We start from the raw sequence: 20,676 nt of genomic DNA, 5'->3' as shown, positions 1-20,676 counted from the left end.
TCATCTGGGTGCACTCAGAGCTTCAGAATAGTAGGTGCTCAGTGCTTGTTGCATTTAATTGAATGTGTCTGAGACTGGCTACCCTTTAAAGGACTTTTATTTGAGGGTTATCATGACTTGGAAAACTGTCAAGTGGCAGAGTTAGACTGTGATCCAGTTGAAGTCTGAGCCTACAGATCTCAGTGTCCCTGTGTACATTCAAGCAAAAGCATTTACCAAAGCAGTCCCTCAAGCTCAGTGAGAAGGATGGGCACAGCTTGGCAAGGCAGGGACTGAGCTCTGTGTGCATGTATGCATATATACATGCATGTATACACACATCTATGTGTTTCATATTATTCCTGCAAATTTATTGCGATTTTCTTTCTTTAGTAAAGGCAACATTTCCACTCCTAACCCACCCATTGTGAATCCAATCTATTTTCCCCATCCTGTCTCTTGTATCTTGCACCTTCATCCCCTGCCCCTCATATATCACGCTGGCATAGTAAGACCAGAGCTGGGATGAGACATTGAATACTTTGGACAAAGTCTGGTACCAGAAAGTCTCTTTGGTCATGCTAATAACCTGAACTGGTTGTTTTCTCTGGCTCTCTGGGCAGTGTTATTCCCACTTGGTGCTGGAGGAGGGCCACCCTTGACCTTGTCTCCCATCGCTCTCTCTCACAAACAACCCCACTCTCCAAAGCCAGTCCTGGGGCAGAAGTGTAATGCAGTGGAGTAGCAGTCCAGGTTCAGTCAGTCAGAAGCATTTATTACAGCAGCTCTCCTAACGCTCAGGGAGAGCTTTGGAGGATATGGACTTCGTGCGTGTACGTGTGTGCGCACACAAAGCCTACTTGGGAGGGCCTGAGGGCCATTCTACTAATTTTGCTGGGAAGGCCAGATCCCTCCCTCCATCCATCCGGCGTCCAGTCCCCCCACCAAGCAATCAAGACTCTGAGGGTAGAGAGAGCACACAGCTAAAAGCGAGTCACTTACAGTTTATTTTGCCTGAAAGTATTTCACATCTCTTTGTACACAGCTACAGAACAGGAGTTAAGTAGGAAACCATCGGGTAAAGCAACAGTGCAAAGGAGAAAGGTGGCCAACTGTCTCTTCTTGTCATCCTCTTCTTCCTGCACCTGATGCCAATTGTGCAGGATGGGACTTGAGGGGCAAAGGAAAACACAAAGAACCTGACACAAAAGGAATTAAGACGTAACCCAATTTCTCTTTGTAAAAAAATGAGGGCACCGCACAGGGTAATAAAATCTACCTAGCAAAGTATAAAATGACAAAAAGCACAGCTCCCGTTGAGTCAGATGAATCAGATAGATAAAAACATTACCTCGGCCACATGGAAATCTTAGAGCTGCTGAAGGGGAGAGTGTTTGTTCTAAACAGACAGAAGAGGGGACCCCCAAGCAGCACCCCCTCCCCTAAGGGCTGTTCTGTACAGTCATAGCTCAAAAGGAGAAAAGCCAACTGCTTGTCCACCCAGGAAAGGCTCTTCCTTCTTAGCGACTGTGGGGAGGCCAGGAGCTCTGGGGACTAGTGGTCACATTTACAGAGAGGGATGGCTACAGGTCAGTGGTAAGGGCTGCTCTTCTCCCAAGAGACCATGCAAAAAAGCGGGCATGCGTGAGTGAGGACGCCGAGCGACACAGAGTGGGGCAGGACTTAGGAGTCTTGAAATCTTGGACGAGAACAGAGAACAGTGGAGGCAAATCATGAAACTAGCTCTCTCTTGGCAGGGGGCTATCCTACCCGGAAAGGGGTGGGGTGGGGAAATGGGAGTGCATCCACAGCCTGATAAAGGAGCAAGGAAAGATGGCTGATCTTTCAGGAACGAAACTTTGGTGGGGTGTTCTCCTCTCCCTCCCTCCCTCCCTGCTCCCAATGTCTTCAGGCTTCAGTCAGTGAGGATGTTTGAGACATTCTGAAATCATAAACACGGCAGCAGACGGACGGACGGATGGACGGACGGGCTGACAAGAGAGCGTTAGCATACAGGATCCATTACGAAAAGGCAATTATTCAAGGAGGGTTTTTCCTTTAAAAAAATAATAATAACAAGACAGCAGACTAGTTTATACAGTACTATACGCCAAGGGGTAAAAGAATCAACAAGTTATAAATAAAAGACAGGTCCCAGACCTGTAGTTTGTGAACCATTTCTTAAATAGGTGCATTATTTAAATCTTATATACAACAAAATTACTTTGCATAACAATTGCAAGGACACAGGGAGAGGTATGATGATATGATCTGGGCTTTTTCTCTGGGTAATGAATGGCTTATTTGTTTGGAGAGTCCCTCAAGGGGACCCCCAGGAAGGCCAATTGGAATTATGAGTGATGGGGGATTCTGAATTTGATTTTCCCACACAGCATCAACACCAAAGCAAAAGAAATCCACAAGGGGTTTCTCCCCTTTCCCCTCCCTTCTTTCCCCTCCCCCTCCCCCCCCACCCTTCCCCATTTATAATCCTCTTGTTGCTACAAAGTCTTTTTCAGGTTAGTTTGATTTTTAAAATTATGAATCTAAAAGACTGAGGCAGGGGCCGGGCATGCTTAAAAGCCCCGCCCCCCCGCCCCCCCTCCCTGCCCCCTGCCCCATGAAAGTCTCCCCCATCTATCTCACAGCCAGGTTGGTGAGATCCAAGACCCCACAATTGGCTGTTCTACAGCTATTAGTCAAAAGTTGTTTTGTTTTCAAATTTTTCCTTCTTGTCACAACTTAAAGAGAGCGAGAGAGAATTCACCAGGCTTCAGTGTAGCGGACGTCGACCTCTTTCAGATTGGGCAGCTTGGCCTGTTTCAAAGGAATAACAGCGGTAGTCACTGGGAAGCCAGCTATGGCTGAGCCCTGCCTGGAAACTTCCTAGCCTGACTTCCATCCTCCCTCAAGGAATCCCTCCCCCCCCCCCAGCAATTCCTCACTAGTTTTGGATGCCTGAGGGGAACCCCTTCAACAGGTTTAAGCAGAATCCTTCCCAGGATTCATGGGATCCATGCTAGCTATCCAGAGATCAGAAAAATTTAGGTGAGGACAAATGAGTCTGGGATCAACTATGGAAACTGTCCCTGGAATGCATTTATTTTAGTATTAATTTCATATATTTAGGCTACAGATAAAAGAATACTAAAGTTGGAAAGAGCTTCTGAGGCTATCCAGTCAGTTCTGTGCCTTAACAAGAATACCTTTTATAGTATCTTTTGTGTGAAAACCTTTAGCTGGGAGAGGGAACCCTTCCCTTAAATCAAGTTTAACTAACTTCTTTTACTTCTGATCTTTGAAAACTGCAAACACTACTGCTGTCTGGAACCAAGCGTAACTAATCTATTCCTCTTCTATGTGGCATCCCTTCAAATATGCGAAGACAGCTCTCAGGGATCCTATAAGGCTTCTCTGTTAACCAATCTTCAAATGGCATGATATCCAACCCCTTTATCATCCTGGCTGTCCTTCTCCTGGATGAGTTGCAACTTGCCAATGTCATTCCAAAAATGTGGTACCCATTGCTACATTCAATACATGTGTCATTGTTGTCTGACCAAACAAAAGATAATAATACTATTGCCTCTCTTGGTGCAGACTTAGGAGGTACCTGGGATTGTAAGAATGGGGACAGGCTAGGGATGACCAGGAGGAATGGAAAAAGTAGTGTAAAAGTGAATAGGAGTTTTGATCTCATTTGTGAAGCCAGGTCTTAGACCTGCCTAGATCTCTGAGAACAGGAAATGACATAATATATTAAAAAACTCTGAAAACCATAGTGTATTTTATAAATGCCAGCTACTATTATACTCTGCCATTCTGGGTTCTAAGGTCTTTTCCAACTCTGGCATTCCTTACCATATCCTGTAATTCATTTAGTTCTGATATTCCAAGGTCCTATCTGATCTAAGATTCTATGCTCAAAGGTCCTATACAATTCTTATGTTCTAATATATAAGACTGCCTGCCATCTGGGGGAGGGGGTTGGGGGAGGAAGGGAAAAAATCTGAATAGAAGTAAGTGCAAGGGATAATGTAAAAAATTACCCATGCATATGTACTGTCAAAAAAATGTTATAATTATAAAATAAAATAAAAATTAAAAAAACAAAACAAAAAAAAATTCTTATGTTCTATATTCTGAGGCCCAGCTTATCTGACATTAGGGTCCCATTCCTTCTGGTTCTAAGAACCTATGAGAATATTCTCAGTTCTGACAGCATACAATCTAAGATTCTTTCCAGCTTTGAGATTCCATTATCTAAGAACTTTCCCAGGTCTGACTTTCTTGTTATATTTTTAAACTCCTCCAAGCTTTGCTTTTCTTGGTTATATGTTCTTCTCCCAGCTCTGTCTATGTTTTGTGCTCTGAGATCCCCCTGCAGCAAGTTCTGACATTCTAAGATCAATGATACTAAAATACCTTCAGGTCTTCATAGGTATCTGCTGAGAGTTTGGTACTATTCATGTTTAAGCTGCAGAGGCTCTTCATTGCTAGATGAAGACAGAAAGAAGAAAATATGTGGTGAGAGACAAGGGAGTCAGAAGTGGACACACACACACACACACCACATTCTGACCGTGAGTATAGCAAGTTTTCCAAAGGCAAGGCAAGAGGATTGAATATAGTTCCCAGAATAATAATCCAAATAGAAGTAAGAAGAGATTTAGAGTGTTTACTGAATGAAGGAATGAAATGAATGGTTTGGCCCAGGCTTTCAGTTAATCCTCAACACATTCTGTTCTCCCAATGTCTCAATGTAGCTCAGCTCACCTAGAAACAATTACCTCATCACCCCTAAATAGCTACTCAAAGCATAGGTTTTGGACAGAGGTTGAGGTACCTTCCCTAAGTAAGAGCCCTGCTGATCACGGCTGCTCAGGGATGGTTCTGAAGTTGGGATGAACCGGTATCTGAGCTGATTGAGATTCAGATATATATAGATAGGGATCTGTTCAGCTCAACTGATGCTATAAGGATCATATACCACAATCATTATTTTAAAGTAGTAATGTTTCCCACTATTACCAAGAAATTTTTCAAGGATTAAGTACTGGCAGGGACCTTCCAAAAGTTCCTTTTCCCACCCTTTCCAATTTAGAAACCCCAGGCTTTCTTGTGCATACTCACAGCTTAGGGCCAGCAGGCCGGCATCGGTGACAGGCGTCTCACATAGGTTCAGAACTTGCAACATTGTGAGGTGTTCCGAAAGGAGCCGCAGACCAGCATCTCCAAACTGTGAGGACACAAGACTAACTTAGTCACCAGTCTTCTAATTCTTGGAGGTATTGATTTATGAAGCCCTCATGAGGCTTCCCAAGGGATGAAAGTCAAAGCCAAACAGAAAGATGTTCAAATGATGTCTTGTGGATGTTCAGCAACGTACTCTGGGAGGGAGAGTTTACTCACAAGTTGGAGCTGGAGTTCAGGCAAAGTACTTTAAAGCCCCAGTTACAGGATCATGGGATTTCAGCTGATCTAGTCCAAACCTTTCATTTTTATGGATAAGGAAACTGAGGGAGAACAGTGACTTGCCCAAGATCACACAGGTATTAATAATAGAGCCAAGGCTCTTGCCACTCACACACTGTAGTCTATTCCAATCTTTGTGTCCACAGAGATGGAGTTCTGATTTTCCTTATCCCTATGAGATTAAGAGAGGGGGGATTTGCCCTAAAATCAGGATGAGTCAGTCATTATTACTTTGGAGGACGTGGGGTCTGAACAAGATTATTATTTCCACTGGGAAACATGGTCCCTAGAAGCCTAAAGAGGACTCATGCCAAACAATGGTTGGCTTGTTAGGAGAGTTAAAGCTTACTATTGCGGGTTTTTTGTAAAACACCAAATGTGAAAGTTAGAAGGCCATCTGGTGTGACCTACAGCTTCAAGCATCCTATCCAGCACAACTATAAATTTCTGCTACTTATTACCAATCATCCATTCAGCCCACCAGTTTGTATTTTAAATAATAAATATGGTTTAAAGAATCAAAGTAAAGATTGGAGTAGCTGGTGAACTGTACTTAGGTCCTATTCCTTCTGGTCCTAACGAATCCATTAGGCTGTGAATCTAAGGGAGAAGTGAATCTCTAATGTCCAGTATCAGCTACGCAAGCCCATGTGAGTCCTTCTTCACCAGGTCGCCCAGCTGATATTGGCCATGGGAGACCCCAGGGAAAAGGAAGGGGTAAGTGCAACTGCCTGAGGGATAGTGATCTGAGAAAAGGGAAGTGAGATTTTCCAAGTTGGAGCTGGGGCGAGGTAGTCTCCAGGGTTTGGGGCCTCACAGTGAAAATCCCTTCTCGCTATACCCCACATAGGCTCAAAGAACCAGAGCAGTTTCCTAATTACACCTGAGCATTGACCTGGACTCCTAAAATGAAAGCATGCTATTCAAATACAGGGCCAAAGTCTCCAAGAATGACACTGCGCAATCTAGACTCGAAACAAGGACCCAAAAGGGCGACAAATCTTCCGAAGGGCTGCAGAGAGCCCGCCTGCTGCTCCTACCTGAGTGGACCACAGGTTTAGCTGCTTGAGAGAAGGCAGTTTGATGAGGTGCTCGGCACAGGCACTCGTCACGTTAGTGAAGGCCAAGCTGAGGTTCTCCAGGTTTCCAAAGGAGCCAGAGCTCAACAAGCGAGCCAGGTCTGCGTCCTGCCGGGTGAGACAGAAAGGGGAGTCAGGGGTGTGGTCAGTGAGCAGCCAGCGTGCTCGGATAATGGAGCATCAGCACTCTGGATGGCTCCAGCTCTGCAGGGAGAAATCAGCTTGCCTTACTGTGCCTTCCCCAGAGGGCACTGCATCTGCCTGGTCCTGCCAGTGCCAAGAGGGAAGGGTCTGGCTTTGTCCCTTGCTTCCTCAACATTTTCATGTGCTCAAAAACTGAGCCCTGTGAAGCCCACTGAGGGAAATAATTGGGAAGGAGAGGGTAGGAAAGGCTAGATTCTGATCTTACTTCTAGAAAGCCCAAAGAAGTCTAAAGATATATGGCAGAAGGGAAGAGAAGAGGTGATGAAGTAAAAGCCTTCTTTGAGCTGTTTCACATGGTTTTTAAAACTAATTTTGTGTGTGTGTGTGTGTGTGTGTGTGTGTGTGTGTGTGTAGGCAACTGGGGTTAAGTGACTTGCCCAGGGTCACACAGCTAGGAAGTGTTAAGTGTCTGAGACCAGATTTGAACTCGGGTCCTCCTGAATTCAAGGCTGGTGCTCTATCCACTGAGCCACCTAGCTGCCCCTGCCTCCCATCTTATATCACTGACTCCTGCCCTCTAAAGAGACCCTTCTATTTGAAGACAGCAGTGAGAGCCAGACCACTAGGTCCTCAGACACCTAGGCTTATTCTAGTAGGACTCTTACTCAGAAAACCTAAGAAAATCATAGTTTTAGAACTAAAAGGGATTTCAGACATTGTGCCCTACAACCTTGCCAGCCCCTGGGCAGACAGAGAGCCCCTAACCCTCCTTCCGGGTGCAATGGCTAACTGAGTCGTGGCTCATCTTCTGAAGCTTGTAACTGAGCAGGGCGCAGGTTTAGCTGCTTGGGAGGAAGCAGTTTGGTAAGCACATTTTGCAGCAACTGAGGCCCTCTCAGGGGGACCAACACAGCCAAGGCCATGCAGGCTGGGAGCTAAGATTCAAAGATTCTCTCCATGGAGAACTAAAGGCAAAGAAGCACTGCACAAACCCTAAGTCCTCCATAATTGTGCTAGCATCTCTACTGCAGCAACAGCCTGCCCAAACATCTCATGAGGCCATCTGGTGACCTAATGCCCAGAGAAGAAATGGCCCAGTGCCATCTTTGACAACTCCATGCCCAGGAATGATTGGGAGAAGGCAGGCAGAATCACCCCTGGCCAACTCTTCCTTATTTATCATTCATTCAGCCTGGCACTAACACCATGCTATTCATACCACCAAAAGGTATGTTCCACACTCCTACAGAGAGTGGCTCAATCCAGGAAGGAAAATTATACTTACTGTGGACTTGGAAGGCAGAGTTAGCCTGGTAGGCCCCCCTTTTCTTTGCTGCAAAAGAAATAAGCATCTATTAGGCTTTACCCTCACTTTTCATGGTCCATCTCTGCCATGCCCACCTTGTGCCAGTTCTCAGAAGCCCTGCAAAGAGCCTCAAACAAATGTTTGAGGTCTGTACCCTACAGGGCCCAATAGATGGGGTCCTCTATGGAGGTATTTTGTAAGGTGGAAGGAGCTAGGTAACCGTCTCAACCCCAGGAGCAGGCCCAGAACACACTGGGTCATCCCATACGTGGTCAGGAAGCTGTCAGGACCTACCAGCTCCTTCAGCTCCCTCTGCCTGTCACAGAGCTGCTCATACATTTTCTTCCCCACATCGGTACTTTCGAGGGTGGAGATGATCTGCAATTGGGTGTCATTGTTGTCTATGATGTTGTATTCCAGCATCAGACAGAGAATCTGGCAGGGAGATGGACGAGAACAGTTAGTAGGGGCCAGCAGAGCAGAGGGTGGTGTTTCTGGACTCTCCTGCAGAGAAGCAGGCTGGCTTCTGGGACTCTGGGGTGGAAGCCCCTACACCAGAGGGACAATCTCACTCTCTCACATGGGATAACTTTACACCCATTCCCATGTCTGCCAGGCCAGAGGTGCTTGCTCTGGAAATCAGGACCTTCTCTCTTGCCCTTCAATCCCCTTCACTATCTCCCCTTTCATCTTCATTAGTTACTGCCCTGATCCAGGCCTTCCCACTTTTTAACTCATTTCCTATTACCCGTTTTTTTTTTGCCTTTTCCCCTATTCCAAACATCTCTCTGGAACTTCCTGTGGGTCTCAGGAAGCCAACAAGGGAAACAAAGAGGAACAAGGTGGACACACTGGGATCTCTCCTCCCTCTGCAGAGACTCATGAAGTCCCTGTGCCTCTTCAAGGTGTCTGACTACAGGTATCTATTCAACCGGCACAAAGCATTCAGCCAATGATGAACCTGTCACAGGAGAAGGGGCTGCCCCAGGAGGTCGAGATTGGAGGAAGACTGCTAGTGGGACAGCCCTTTTTTCAGACCAAGAGATCTCTGAGGGCTATTCCTGTTCTGCACTAGCACAGAGCTTATATGCCTTATGGGGCTCTGCCTCTATGTCCTTGGCCCAAACTCAGTCAGTGCAAAGAAGGGATTATGAGAACCAGGGGCAACTCAGGGCAGTACGGGACTTACAAACTGAGTACCTTCCAGCAAGCACTTACCGTCTTCTTTTTTCTTAATTTTTTTTTAAGGTTGGAAAGAAAAGGGAGAGAAGGGAGACTCTCTGAGTCATTTGTATCTGAGAATAGTAGCACAAATCAATGGGGAAAGTGTGTCTTCCTAGCTCTTTCTAGGGCAGGAAGATCAAAAGAAGAAGGGGGGAGAGAGAGAGAGAGAGAGAGAGAGAGAGAGAGAGAGAGAGAGAGAGAGAGAGAGAGAGAGAGAGACAGAGAGAGATAGAGACAGACAGAGAGACAGAGACAGAGAGAGACAGACAGACAGACAGAGAGAGACAGAGACAGACAGAGAGACAGAGACAGACAGAGAGAGACAGAGACAGACAGAGAGACAGAGACACAGAGAGAGACAGAGACACAGAGAGAGACAGAGAAGAGAGAAGAGAGAAAGAGACAGACACGTGAGAGACAGAGAGACACAGAGAGAGACAGACAGAGACACAGAGAGACAGAGACAGAGAGAGACACAGAGAGAGACAGACAGAGAGAGAGACAGAGACAGAGACAGAGAGAGAGAGGAGAGAGACAGAAAGAGACAGAGAGAGACAGAGAGACACACACAGAGAGAGACAGAGACACAGAGAGACAGAGACAGAGAGAGAGAGAGGAGAGAGAGAGAGAAAGGAGGTGAGAAAAGGAGAAGCTTAGTTGGAATCCCAAAACATTAGATTGAGCAAGAAAGGCTTTTTCACATCATCTAACTGAGCCTCCTCACTGGACAGATGGAAAAACTGAGATTCAGAGAAATAAATGGACTCACGGAAGGTCACATAATATCAGAGATAATACCCAAACCTGGCTCTCCTTCCTCAAGATCAGTACTCTCTTTGCCCTGCCAGGACCATCCATCATCCGGTGCATGCCCTCCCTCTCCAAGAGCGCCAGCACTGTGAATTGTCCTTTGCTTTCTTCCCTAAAACGCTGGGCCATTTGCCAACTGGGGTGAAGAAGTGGGATGGCTGAGAGAAAAGAGCACTGGATGCGTGTCTGTGCTCAAAACTGCTAAGGCCATGTCGCTCACCTGTCCCCTCACCCCCCGTTGGGGTCTCACTACAGTGTCCAAGCGGTAGGAGACACACTCACCTCCACCATGGTCTGATTGCCCCTCAGGGCCAGGAGCATGCATGGTCCTAGCTTGTTCTCAGCCAGGGAGAGCAGGAACTTTTTCGTCTTATAACAGGATCCCATGAGTATATGCACCTGGGAGAGGAAGGAGGCAAGATTAGAGGCCCGGCCCACAGACGCAGCAGAGGACACACGCAGTATCTCCCACAACCCGAGGCGAAGCTTCAGAGTTCCAGCTTTGGGCCACGGCCCTAGAGACAAAGGCAGACCCACAGGCTTCTCCCCCGGGCCTGGGCGCAGCCTCTGAGCGGGGCAAGTCCCGAGAAGGGTTTGTGACTTTCTTTGGCTTTGCAGACAGCAAACGTGATTTCCTGGGGCGTCTGGGAGGTTGTCAGAGAATCCTCTCAGAGCAATGACCAAGAACATCAAAAACTGCTCTACCCCACTCCCCCCAAAACATCCTAAGTCACAGAATCACATGATTTAGATCTAAGAGGGACCCTAGAGACAATTTAGTGCAAGGTCTTCATTTTGCAGAGTAGAAGGTGAAGCACAGTGTTATAGCTGAGATTCAAACCCAAGCCTTCTGACTTCAAATCCTGTGGGGGGTTTTGTTTGTTTTCACCAAATCACCCCCTGAACACGTAAGGATCACTTCTTTTTCAGTGTTCTTAAAGAGAAGGGGGATCTGAATTTTTGCCTGGGCCAAGCAAGAGGCTTTATGTAGCCCTGCTGTCTGAAACTGTCTGTGCTTTTGGCACTAATGGCACCAGGCAGAGATTCCTGAGAGCCTCTTGTTAAGCTACATGGCCCAGGTGGGCCTCCCCACTCCAAGGGCCTCCTGAGTCCTGAACTTTTTCTTTTCTGGGGAGACCTGGGGGCCACACCATCTGTGAATACTTATAGTGAGTCCTGCCTAAGGAGCCAGACCACTGAAGGCATGCTTCCTGGTGGCTGTAGACCCGAGTCCCGAGGACAAGAGTAGACTTGTGGGACACCATGAATTCACCTCAAAGAACCTGATCCAGAGCAGGCCATGCTTCCTGCCAGCCTTGGAGATTAGATAGAGAGATGAACTGGAAGGTGGAGTTAGAAAGGAAACAGTGAGTCACTGGAGGGCTAACCAAGTCTCATGGGCCTGTCTGCCCCTCATTTCAATACAAAGTGCTTTCGATTTCTCAAAAAAGGACTGTTTTGAGATGGAAACTTCCCAGCTCCAAAAGCATGCTACATTACTCTAGAGAAAAAGCCCATTTTGATCTTGGTGGCTGTATAATTTCCTTCCAACATTTGTGCAATCATTAGGGTCCCGGTATGGCATGCCAATGGAGCCTCTCAGGCAAGTGGTTGCCAGCTCATGCTGTTTTCTTATTCTCATTGGGTTCTGACTGGTAGAGGGACCACCAGGCGTTGCTATGGGGAAGGCAATGACGTCTTTACCAGGGAGATTATGGCTCAAGTTGAGAAATGAAAGGAGAAAATAGACAAATTTCCAAGCTCCAGAAATCTGGCTAATCTAGCAGTGAGTGAACAAGTTAAGACAGAGCACGTACACAGAAACATCTAAAAATAAGTTCCTTTCAAGAAGGACCCAAGAGGCAGCTCATATATTATAGACAAAACTCCTGCTTGGCTCTGCTCACTGGGTAATTGGGTAGGAATTGGTTTCCCAACAGAGCTGGTTTCCTGGTAGAAAGTTCCCTTGCTTTGAAAAACACAAGACAATGAGTTATTTGCTTTGAAAAGAAATGGGAAGGGGGCAAAGCTAGTGGAGCCAAGGAAGATCATCTCTGACTGAGGAGGCTGGTCTCGGAGAGTACTGGGCACAAATCTCCCTCCCTTCCACCCTCTCACCCCTGGAACTTCTCCCCTCTGTTCTCCAGGGGAAGGTCCCCAGGACCCTATCTGCCAGGAGTATGGCTTAGGCTGATACAAGGGGGCAGAGGGAACAGTTCTGGCACTTTGAGCAGCCTGGCTCCCTGACAATTCTCCCCAGAGCCCAAATGTCTGGAAAGGCAACAGGAACACATCACAGAGCACACAACTGTGAGGGTGCTTCAGCAGCAATGTAGGTTTTTCTCATCCTCTTCCTTCTCTAGGGACCCAGCAGACATCCATCTCACATTGCATAGATTTCCATGGATAGACAAACACCCTCTCTCCCTCTCCGCCCCCTCCCCTTTCTCCCCGTAGTTCTTGTCAGAATTAGAAGCTCGAGGGGGGACACTTTTGCTTTTATCTTTGTAATTCCAGTGGCCTGGCACAGAGTAGGCCCTTCATAAATGTTTGATGGATCTTTAATTACCTACTCCCTCCACTGGTTTCCTCCCCTTCTGACCTACAACCATGTTCAGGCCTCCGCTTCTAATGAGCCCATCACCGAGTTCATGAGATCACTGATCATTGCCTCACTGACGTTCCGGCTTCTTCTCAGGCCCTTGAGACCATCTCGCCCCCAGTCAGGGGCTGCTTCTCAGACAGAGGTCACTGAGAAAGGTTGTCTACAGAAAGTCTATCTGCATTTCTGAAGCACAGTTATCAGTGGTCAGAATGAGCAGGGGGATATCACCTAGATCACAGATTCAGGCCTGAAAAGCACGAAAAGTTTATACCATATGGTATAGATGAGGCTGCTGACTTGCCCAAGCTTCACAGCAGTGACTGGTACACTGGAGCCTGAGTGCTCATTCCCTTTTAACATCTGGATTCAGTTCTTTGGGTTCTTCCGTCTCTGTGACATTTGTCCCCTCCTTCTTCCTTATTGCACTATCCCCGTTCCATTCCTTGTAATAATTCACTCAAAAGAATGAAAAAGGTTCCTACCTATTTTTCTGGCTTCCAGCTCCTCCTCCAATCCACTCTGCATGTGACATCATCTTCCCAAAGCACATCTGATCCCATCATGCCTCTCCCCACCCCTCAACTCGCCTAACCTTGCCCTGGACCCAAGATTCTATTGGGGGGGGGGGGGAGGAGAGGAAAGTCCTAGTATGAAAATCCTAGTACCGGACCTCCACTAGTACAGATCACCATCTCACCTATTGCTTGGAGCACTGAGAGGTTAACAGATTCACCCAAAGTCAAACAGCCAATATATATCAGAAATAAAACTTAAACCCCAAATATTCCTCTATCCAAAATGCTACACTATCTCTCCCCTTTCAAATCTTATCTCCCTCTCCTTCCCCAACTTTAGCACTGAGCTTCTAGTAGTAGTACCCTTTCTACTCTCCAACACTGTTGCTCATATTTAACAGAATCCCTTCCCCACCTCCACCCGCTAATTCATCCTTCAAGAATCAACACAAAGCCCACTGCTTCCTGAAGCCTAGCCTAAAGTGATTTCTTTTTCTTTTTAACTTTTATTGTGATTTTTGTGTCCAAAGTCCCTCCCGGTGTGCTGTGGGATCCAGAGAACAAGCAGAGACTCCCGAGGAGAACTTCACAACGGTGGATGGTAGGCTGCCTTAGCTCCTCAGCTGCTGCCTTATTCTCAGTATGCTTCTACCTTACTTCCATGACAAGATTATAAACTCACTGAGGGTACGGTTTCTGTCTTCATCTTTCTGATCCCCCCAGAGGCCCTAGCACACCATCTTGACGTACACTACCAAACTGATTCCTAGAATGATTCTTTGTGCGTATCATAACTCTCAAGAGCTCTGTGAATCAAGCCCACACGGCTCAAAGCCTCTATCATCCTGAACTCTCAACCCACTTTCTACTATACATCTAGACCAGCCTTTCCTTTAAGTCAAACGAGCGGCCCTCCAGACGCCATGCTACTACTTACACACCTTTGAGCATGCTGTTTCCTTACATCGAAATCTCATCCTCTCTGTTATCTACGTCCTACTCTTCAAAGTCTACTTCCTCTTCCACAGACCCTTCCCTCTTTAAACTCTTATTACCTTTCACGTCTGTGTCTCTGATTCAGCACTTGGCACATGCTTCGTATTGTTTTTTGTTTTTCCTCTCTAGTTTGACTATGCTGATCATGTCCATTTTCTGCCTCTTTTCCCCAGCCCCCACCCTGACCCCCAAGCAACTAATAGAACCATACACACAGTACACTATAGCAGACTTGTACTCTAATTCAAAACTATAATAAAGCCTTTCTCCCTAATTTGTGAATGGTACTACCCCAAAACATTCAGGACATATGGTGTCTGCAAACACAGGTGCTTAGTAAATGAGCAGGATGATATAAATAAACTTGATCCTGTTGGAGAATAGAAAAGGTCTTCTCAGAACCTGACTTACAAACTAATGGCTCTTCTAAGCTAACAATTCCATGTTGAAAAAGACCCCAGGATTTTGGAATCATGTGACCAGGATTGGAATCTAGATTCTGATTTTAACCAAGCCATGTCTCCCAAATGACTAGAACTTGTGACTTTAGGCAAGATCTATGCCTTGTCTCGGGCCTTAGTTTCCTCACATATAAAAATGGGATTAGGATTGGATTAATATACTTTCTAGCTCTAAATTCTTTACTCCTAAAACCCCACAAAACCATGTTATTGCCAAAAATGTGTCTCTCCTCATTAAAACTTCTACAGTAAATGCTAATAAGGATGACCATAATCCAGTGTGATCAGAGGTTCACAAGGGCAGTTTAGGAATTAAAAAGACATAGATTGTGACTGCAGTAACACTGAGTGTCACTGAGTGGGGGGAAAAAAAAGTCTTCCAGAAAAAAATATCTCTGTCCTTCCCTGAACTGTTTGAGGAGTCAGGAAGCCTAACTTCCTTCAGCCTGAGGACGTCACCAACTGAGGCTCAAGTGTGGCAAATGTGATTAACACCATAAAAATATTTAAAAACATTACAAGGTTCCATATAGAAATGAAAGATTATCATTAGTGTCTCTAGAAAACTTGCTGCCTATGAGACTGCTCTGATGAGAATACCTGTGGGTAATTACTTTCCATTTGAGGCACTTCACGCATGAGACTCACTAGTTCTGGTTCACAATGAGTCTGGTTTGAATGAGGCAGCAGCTTTACAAGCTTTCTTTTCTGAATTTCTCCCCCATCAGGTCTAAAAACACCCCTAAATAGGATGATAACATCTCCCCTCTCTTTGGTGGCTCTTGTAACCTCTCACATTGAATTCTGGACCAACTCGGTCTTCTCCCAATCAGGATTCCCCTAACAGGTTCCCAACAGTGGGGCCATCCGGCCCCATCGACATCCTTCTGTCCACTCTCCAGGCCACTGCACACAGATGGCCGGCTTTGGCTAAAGGGCCAGACAAGGGCAGGAAGCGGACTTTTATTTGTTTTTTGCTCAGAAACAAACAGCTGTTATGCCCTCAAGCCAGGGTGTGATTTTACTAACTGATGTTTCTTGTGAGATGCTAACATGTAAACAGAGACACACCAAGCAAGGTGTGGGGCTGCCCATAGGCCTGAAAGTGTCTTTACAAATGACTGTGCTTGACTGTGTGAACATTAGTAATTCAACAAAGAGGAAAGGAAGTGAACAATAGATACATAATACTACGTAAGGAGGAGGCAGCGCCAAAGCAGCTAAAGAAAGATGGGGCTGAATTAGCAGCCATTCTAATGTACTGGCAATTACTTACCCACTCTAGTCTGTAGAGCACGTGGCTTTACCTGTTCTTGTCCCCAAAGAAATATTCAGCTTATATTACATTCAAGGCGGCTGCCGGCCATCACTCACTACAAGGAGATGAGGATGGAAGCGTGGACTACTACAGTACGTCTAAGGCTGCGGCAAGGACTTGTGGGTTTGGTTACAAACCTCATAATTTGCTGGTGTCTTTGCTGCTAGCCATTAGGCCGGAGCTTCTGCCCCACGCAGAGACGAGGCTATTAATCTATGAGGCACGTGTACTGATGAGAATCAAGGAGAAATGCTAAGAACAGCCATCTGAGAATGGGTGGGGGAAGCCCACAGTTTCTGTTTGTACATGTTCTTCTCACACTCTTACCACCACTGGGCAACCGGGCAGGCGCCACCCTTCAGTTACAGAAAGCTAGAAAAGTCACCCATTTACAAGGTGTCAGACCCAAGAGGGGCAAAACCAATACCAGAGTCTGAGAAAGTGTTAAACAAGTTCAATCCATGGCCTGGGGACCAGCTGCTCCAGCTCCATCCCGGGACATACAGAGCTCTGAAATCCAGACGGATATCTATCACACAGAGAAACTTAATATTCAGAAAAGTTCGGGAGAAGTCAACTTCTGAATGAAAACCAGCAATGTCTTAAAAGAACAGATAATATGATATATCTCTTTTCTCACTGGGAAGAGATAGGGAATATAAAGACAGAAAGAGTATTGGCTGCCAAATGTGGTCAAGATATCGGGTGTTTTTGCTTAATTATTTTACTTTGTTCCTAATAATATACATATAATAATAATAATAATAATGTTTCATCTAGAAATTGGGGAAGTTTCCTTTCTACCCCAAAACAATTGTGATTTAGAGATAAAAAGGCATAAAGTATATTCTTAGCAATATTTAGGATGCAATAATATATTGTAGTCTACTCCAGTGGCTATTTTGTTAAGGGAACAAACACTTTTGTTTCGACTGCCAAAAACGAAGGGAGAGTGAAGAAAGGAGAAGAAAACATAAGCTCACAACACTGTGAGTGCATACCATGCTAGCAAAAAGTTCTCCATCGTCGTCACAAGCCACGCCTCCGGGACTGTAGAGCTGAAACCAGCCATCTTTGCCAGTCCGCACACTCAGCAAACAGGAGTGGACCTGCCAAGCGGATGAGAAATGCTTGAAGGAAAAGATGTAAAGCAGCTGTAGCACCAGAGGACCAAGGAAGCCAGAACAAGTAGCATGCACATGGGACGAAGACCATTCCTGCGCTTACTTGGGAGAAGCGGGGCCAAAAGGGAGGCCGCCTTAGGAAGGAATAGTTTGTGATGATTTTCCAGCAAAGACACCATTCCTCTCCTTGCCTATCCAAACAGCTCCCTGGTACTCTGGGGGCTGGGCCAGCAGTGGGGCCAGGCTACACTCTCTTTGGGCCCTGGCCAGGATTATAACACCTAACTTTGGGCCTGTTTTCTAGAGATCAACTAGCTAAAAGTGGAGGTCCAATTCTCCCTCCAACAGATTCTTTCAGAAAGATGTGCCTTCCTCGGTACCCAGGAAGGGCACACCCTCCTCTGACCAAACACACTGGAAGGGTGGGAGGTAATTCAGAAGAAAATTCAGTGAGCAGCAGGAATGGGGAGGTTGAGTCTTAGCGTGTGAGAGCGGAGGCTGAGCCCAGGCTCCACGCTTTCTCCTCTTGTGCCTTCATGGAAGCTATCAGCAGCTTTGGCAAAGAAAGGTGAAACACTTGAAGCCATGAATGCTGACCTTGGCTCGGCGTCAGAGCCCGCACAAGCGTGTTTCTAAATCAATGTCTCCACCAGAAGAGAAAACCAGCGCAGAAAACATGGAGCTGGTGGAAAAATGCTGCTGCTGGGGACAGTTTACTGTAAAGCAGTGACATCACAGACCAGCCTCAGGCCCCGGGTGGGGCGTGTGTTTATGCACCAGGCCAGCAGCCTCTGCAAACAAGCCATCTGTGTGTGTGTGGAGAATGCCCGTCAGCCTGCTCACTTTGCGAACAAAAGCTGGGAGCCGGCTGGCAGAGCTCTTCGGGCCGCTCTGGCTCTCCCCAGACTCTCAGACACCCCGCCAGCGGGACAGAGAGGGCTCCCTAACCGCACGGGACAAGCTTACCTCTTGGCGTGGGTCTTCGGCAAATCTCTGAATCACATACTTCAGTTCCCTGAAAGACACAAAGCCAGGCCTGGGTCACCGAGACACCCAGTCTGCTCACGCTGCTGGGGACAGAGGGAACTATTCTGGAGGAAGGGCGAGGACATGAGGAGCCAGCTAGTTAACCAGCCCACAAAGGTCACCAGCACACTTCCAGCTCCTCCAGAAGGGAGTCAGCCAGTGGCTGAGTGGGAGAAAGGGCAAACTCAGGAGCACTCTCCTGATGTCCAGCCTTAACCAAGGGGAGGAGCTGCCGTGGGGTGGGTCTGGGACAGGGCCGAGGTGCACAGGGCCTTAAAAGCAGGGGTACCCCCATACCCACGGAGTAAGGATCACCGAAACACTCACTTGGTAAATTTCTCATGCGCAAGAGCTCTGTAACAAAAAAAAAATTATAATATTAATATAAGAAAACTAGTTTTAGTATGGTCCTTTCAGAAAGAGCAGTTACTATGTAATCCTTCTGGAGGAAAAGCCTACAAGGATTTTTCCCCCCCACTTTATGATCCTAAAAATAAAAAAGAGATTTAAAGCAACACTTCTAGGCACCAACAAACAAGGACTGGCTGAGTGAGAGGCAAGGAGAAGAATAATAACAGAAATAAAGAAGTGACCCCAGAATCACACACTTGTAAACAGGAGTAGAGCTACCTGGTGTTTGTTTTTTTTTTTTTTCCTCTATCCCAGAGACCCAGGTGTGTTCATTAATTGTTCTGCAATTAAGGCAAGGCCACGGCTAATTAAGGCTGTACATCAGAAAAGCAATTAAGTTCAGAAAAGTGAATTGCATCATGGTCGGCCTGTGCAGCTCCTCCCCAGAGGCGGAGGGAATGGCTGACTGCAGCGATGACGCCATGGCGTTACAGAGCAGGCAGCCAGGACTCAAGAGTTGGATTTCTCTGGTCTCAAGGTATTGGGCCACTGGGGACAGGAGAGGCCAGTAAATTGGGCAATTACAGGCTGTAATGTACCCCCCTCCGAGAGCTGCATTTCATAAACACTGTGCTCGTTAATCGGTTCCTAGGGGAGTGCCACGGGCCTCCCAGAGAAGTGTAGTTTCTCCAGTCTATCAAAACAGAGTCATTTAGACACTATGAGTCCTGCTCACTTAGACAAAGCGTTCTTGTTTAGGCCCTTTTCCACCAGGATCTTTTCCTCCTGACTTTCTGGTGATAAAAAGCCATGGGAACAAGGGGAACGTGAGAGACAGGCCCAACGAATAGAGAGTCTGTTAATGGTTAGGGAAAAGGATGGGGCAGGTGAGAGGATTTCTCCTAATACTTGCAGCGCAGAGACCAGGGCCAAACCTCTTTGGGCCTCCCTTCCTTCCTCTGCACAATGAAGAGGATAAAGTGGATGCTTTCGGCTCTACATCCTGTAATCCTCGGCTGCTTCCTGCCTGTATTCATTATGGTTCAGCTGCTCACTCGGGCTGCCGAGGTTTCGAGAAATAAATTGTCTTTCCCAGAAAGAACTCGGCAGATGTCTGCGACATTAGCACAGACATGGAGAACAAAAGGAAGGCAAGCAGACTTACTCTTTGGGGAATGGAATAGGTTGAAGCAAGCTGGCCAGAGCTGGTCTCCAGTCATCGTAATCGGACCTGGAAGAGAGGGGAGGTAGAGATGAAGCTGGCTGCCTGGCGTCAGCCTCACAACATGGCCGGCGGAGCTGATGTGTCACACGGGGCACGGCTATTGGCGGCTCCCTTGCTCCCTACATTGGGGTACCACCACCTCTTAGTCGCCCACTTCTTAACCCTCTCATCCTCCCCACACATCAAACAAAAACCCTGTCAAATCTGGCTGTATCTTCCTTCCCAATCCTACTGGAGAGACCCGTTTCTCCCTTCACACAGCTCCACTCTCATCACCTCTCGTCTGGCAATCCCCCTAATTCTCCTTCCCCTCCAGGCCTGGCTACCAAGCTGATGTTCTTAAAGCCCCAAACCAATCATGTCCCTCCTTTACTCCATGAACTTCACAGCTGTCTATTATCTCTAAATCTTCTCAATTGTAGTATTTTATCTACACCTCCTGACTCTAAAGTATATATTTTGTATTTACTTAACTGACTACTGCTGTTTCCCCACAATAGACAGAAAGCTTCTTGAAGGCCTGGTCAGTTTTGATTTTTGTTTTTATACTCAAAAGTCCCAGGTATACAGTAGTCACTTAATAAATGCTTGGGAAACAAAATTAAATTTAATCTGGCTAAATAAAGGTTATGCACTGAGCCATATAAAGCCTCAAGTAAATAAGACTCCTCTACTAACATGAGGGGAGATGAGCACTGACTTTATGAAGATGATGCCTCTACCACTCCCTTAAGGGAGTGTGGGAACATGACGGAAGGGAAAAAGCACTGGATTTGGAGCCGGGAAGACGTCCGTTTTTTAAGTGGACATAATGAATAGTTTTTCCTATAAGTTTCGTGAAGTGGTGATTGCTTATTGACAGGTTCAAATCCTATCTAAGACTATGTCTCAGCTTTTTTCCTATAAGATGGAAAGGCTATCCTAAGTGGCCTTTATGGTGCCATGGGCTCCAAATCTGTAATCCTATCAGACAGAGTCGCACTGGCCTCTCTCCACTGAATGTAAGGGACACATAATAACCAAGTCCCCAGTCTGTCT

At 46.5% G+C, this 20,676-nt stretch overlaps 1 protein-coding gene across 2 annotated transcripts in view; it reads right to left on the bottom strand.

Moving 5' to 3' along the window:
* Window positions 1–968: 968 nt before the first annotated feature.
* Window positions 969–20,676, bottom strand: part of CMIP (c-Maf inducing protein) — a 265,212-nt gene continuing 245,504 nt past the window's right edge. Inside the window, exons 11-22 of one of the 2 annotated variants that reach the window (XM_074288223.1) lie at window positions 19,579–19,644; window positions 18,390–18,416; window positions 18,003–18,051; window positions 16,914–17,021; window positions 10,300–10,416; window positions 8,278–8,418; window positions 7,963–8,010; window positions 6,495–6,641; window positions 5,113–5,218; window positions 4,405–4,475; window positions 2,747–2,796; window positions 969–2,035 (exon numbers count right to left, since the gene is read on the bottom strand). In XM_074288223.1, coding sequence (XP_074144324.1) covers window positions 2,020–2,035; window positions 2,747–2,796; window positions 4,405–4,475; window positions 5,113–5,218; window positions 6,495–6,641; window positions 7,963–8,010; window positions 8,278–8,418; window positions 10,300–10,416; window positions 16,914–17,021; window positions 18,003–18,051; window positions 18,390–18,416; window positions 19,579–19,644 — 946 coding nt within the window. In that variant the 3' untranslated portion in view covers window positions 969–2,019. Of the gene's footprint in view, window positions 2,036–2,611; window positions 2,797–4,404; window positions 4,476–5,112; window positions 5,219–6,494; window positions 6,642–7,962; window positions 8,011–8,277; window positions 8,419–10,299; window positions 10,417–16,913; window positions 17,022–18,002; window positions 18,052–18,389; window positions 18,417–19,578; window positions 19,645–20,676 lie in introns of those variants that run through there. The other variant, XM_074288224.1, reaches the window with a different exon arrangement.

The sequence above is a fragment of the Sminthopsis crassicaudata genome, chromosome 2 (genome assembly GCF_048593235.1).
Source record: "Sminthopsis crassicaudata isolate SCR6 chromosome 2, ASM4859323v1, whole genome shotgun sequence".
Taxonomy (NCBI): domain Eukaryota; kingdom Metazoa; phylum Chordata; class Mammalia; order Dasyuromorphia; family Dasyuridae; genus Sminthopsis; species Sminthopsis crassicaudata.
Note: the sequence above shows the minus strand (reverse complement) of the source record. Positions and strands in the feature narration are given on the sequence as shown.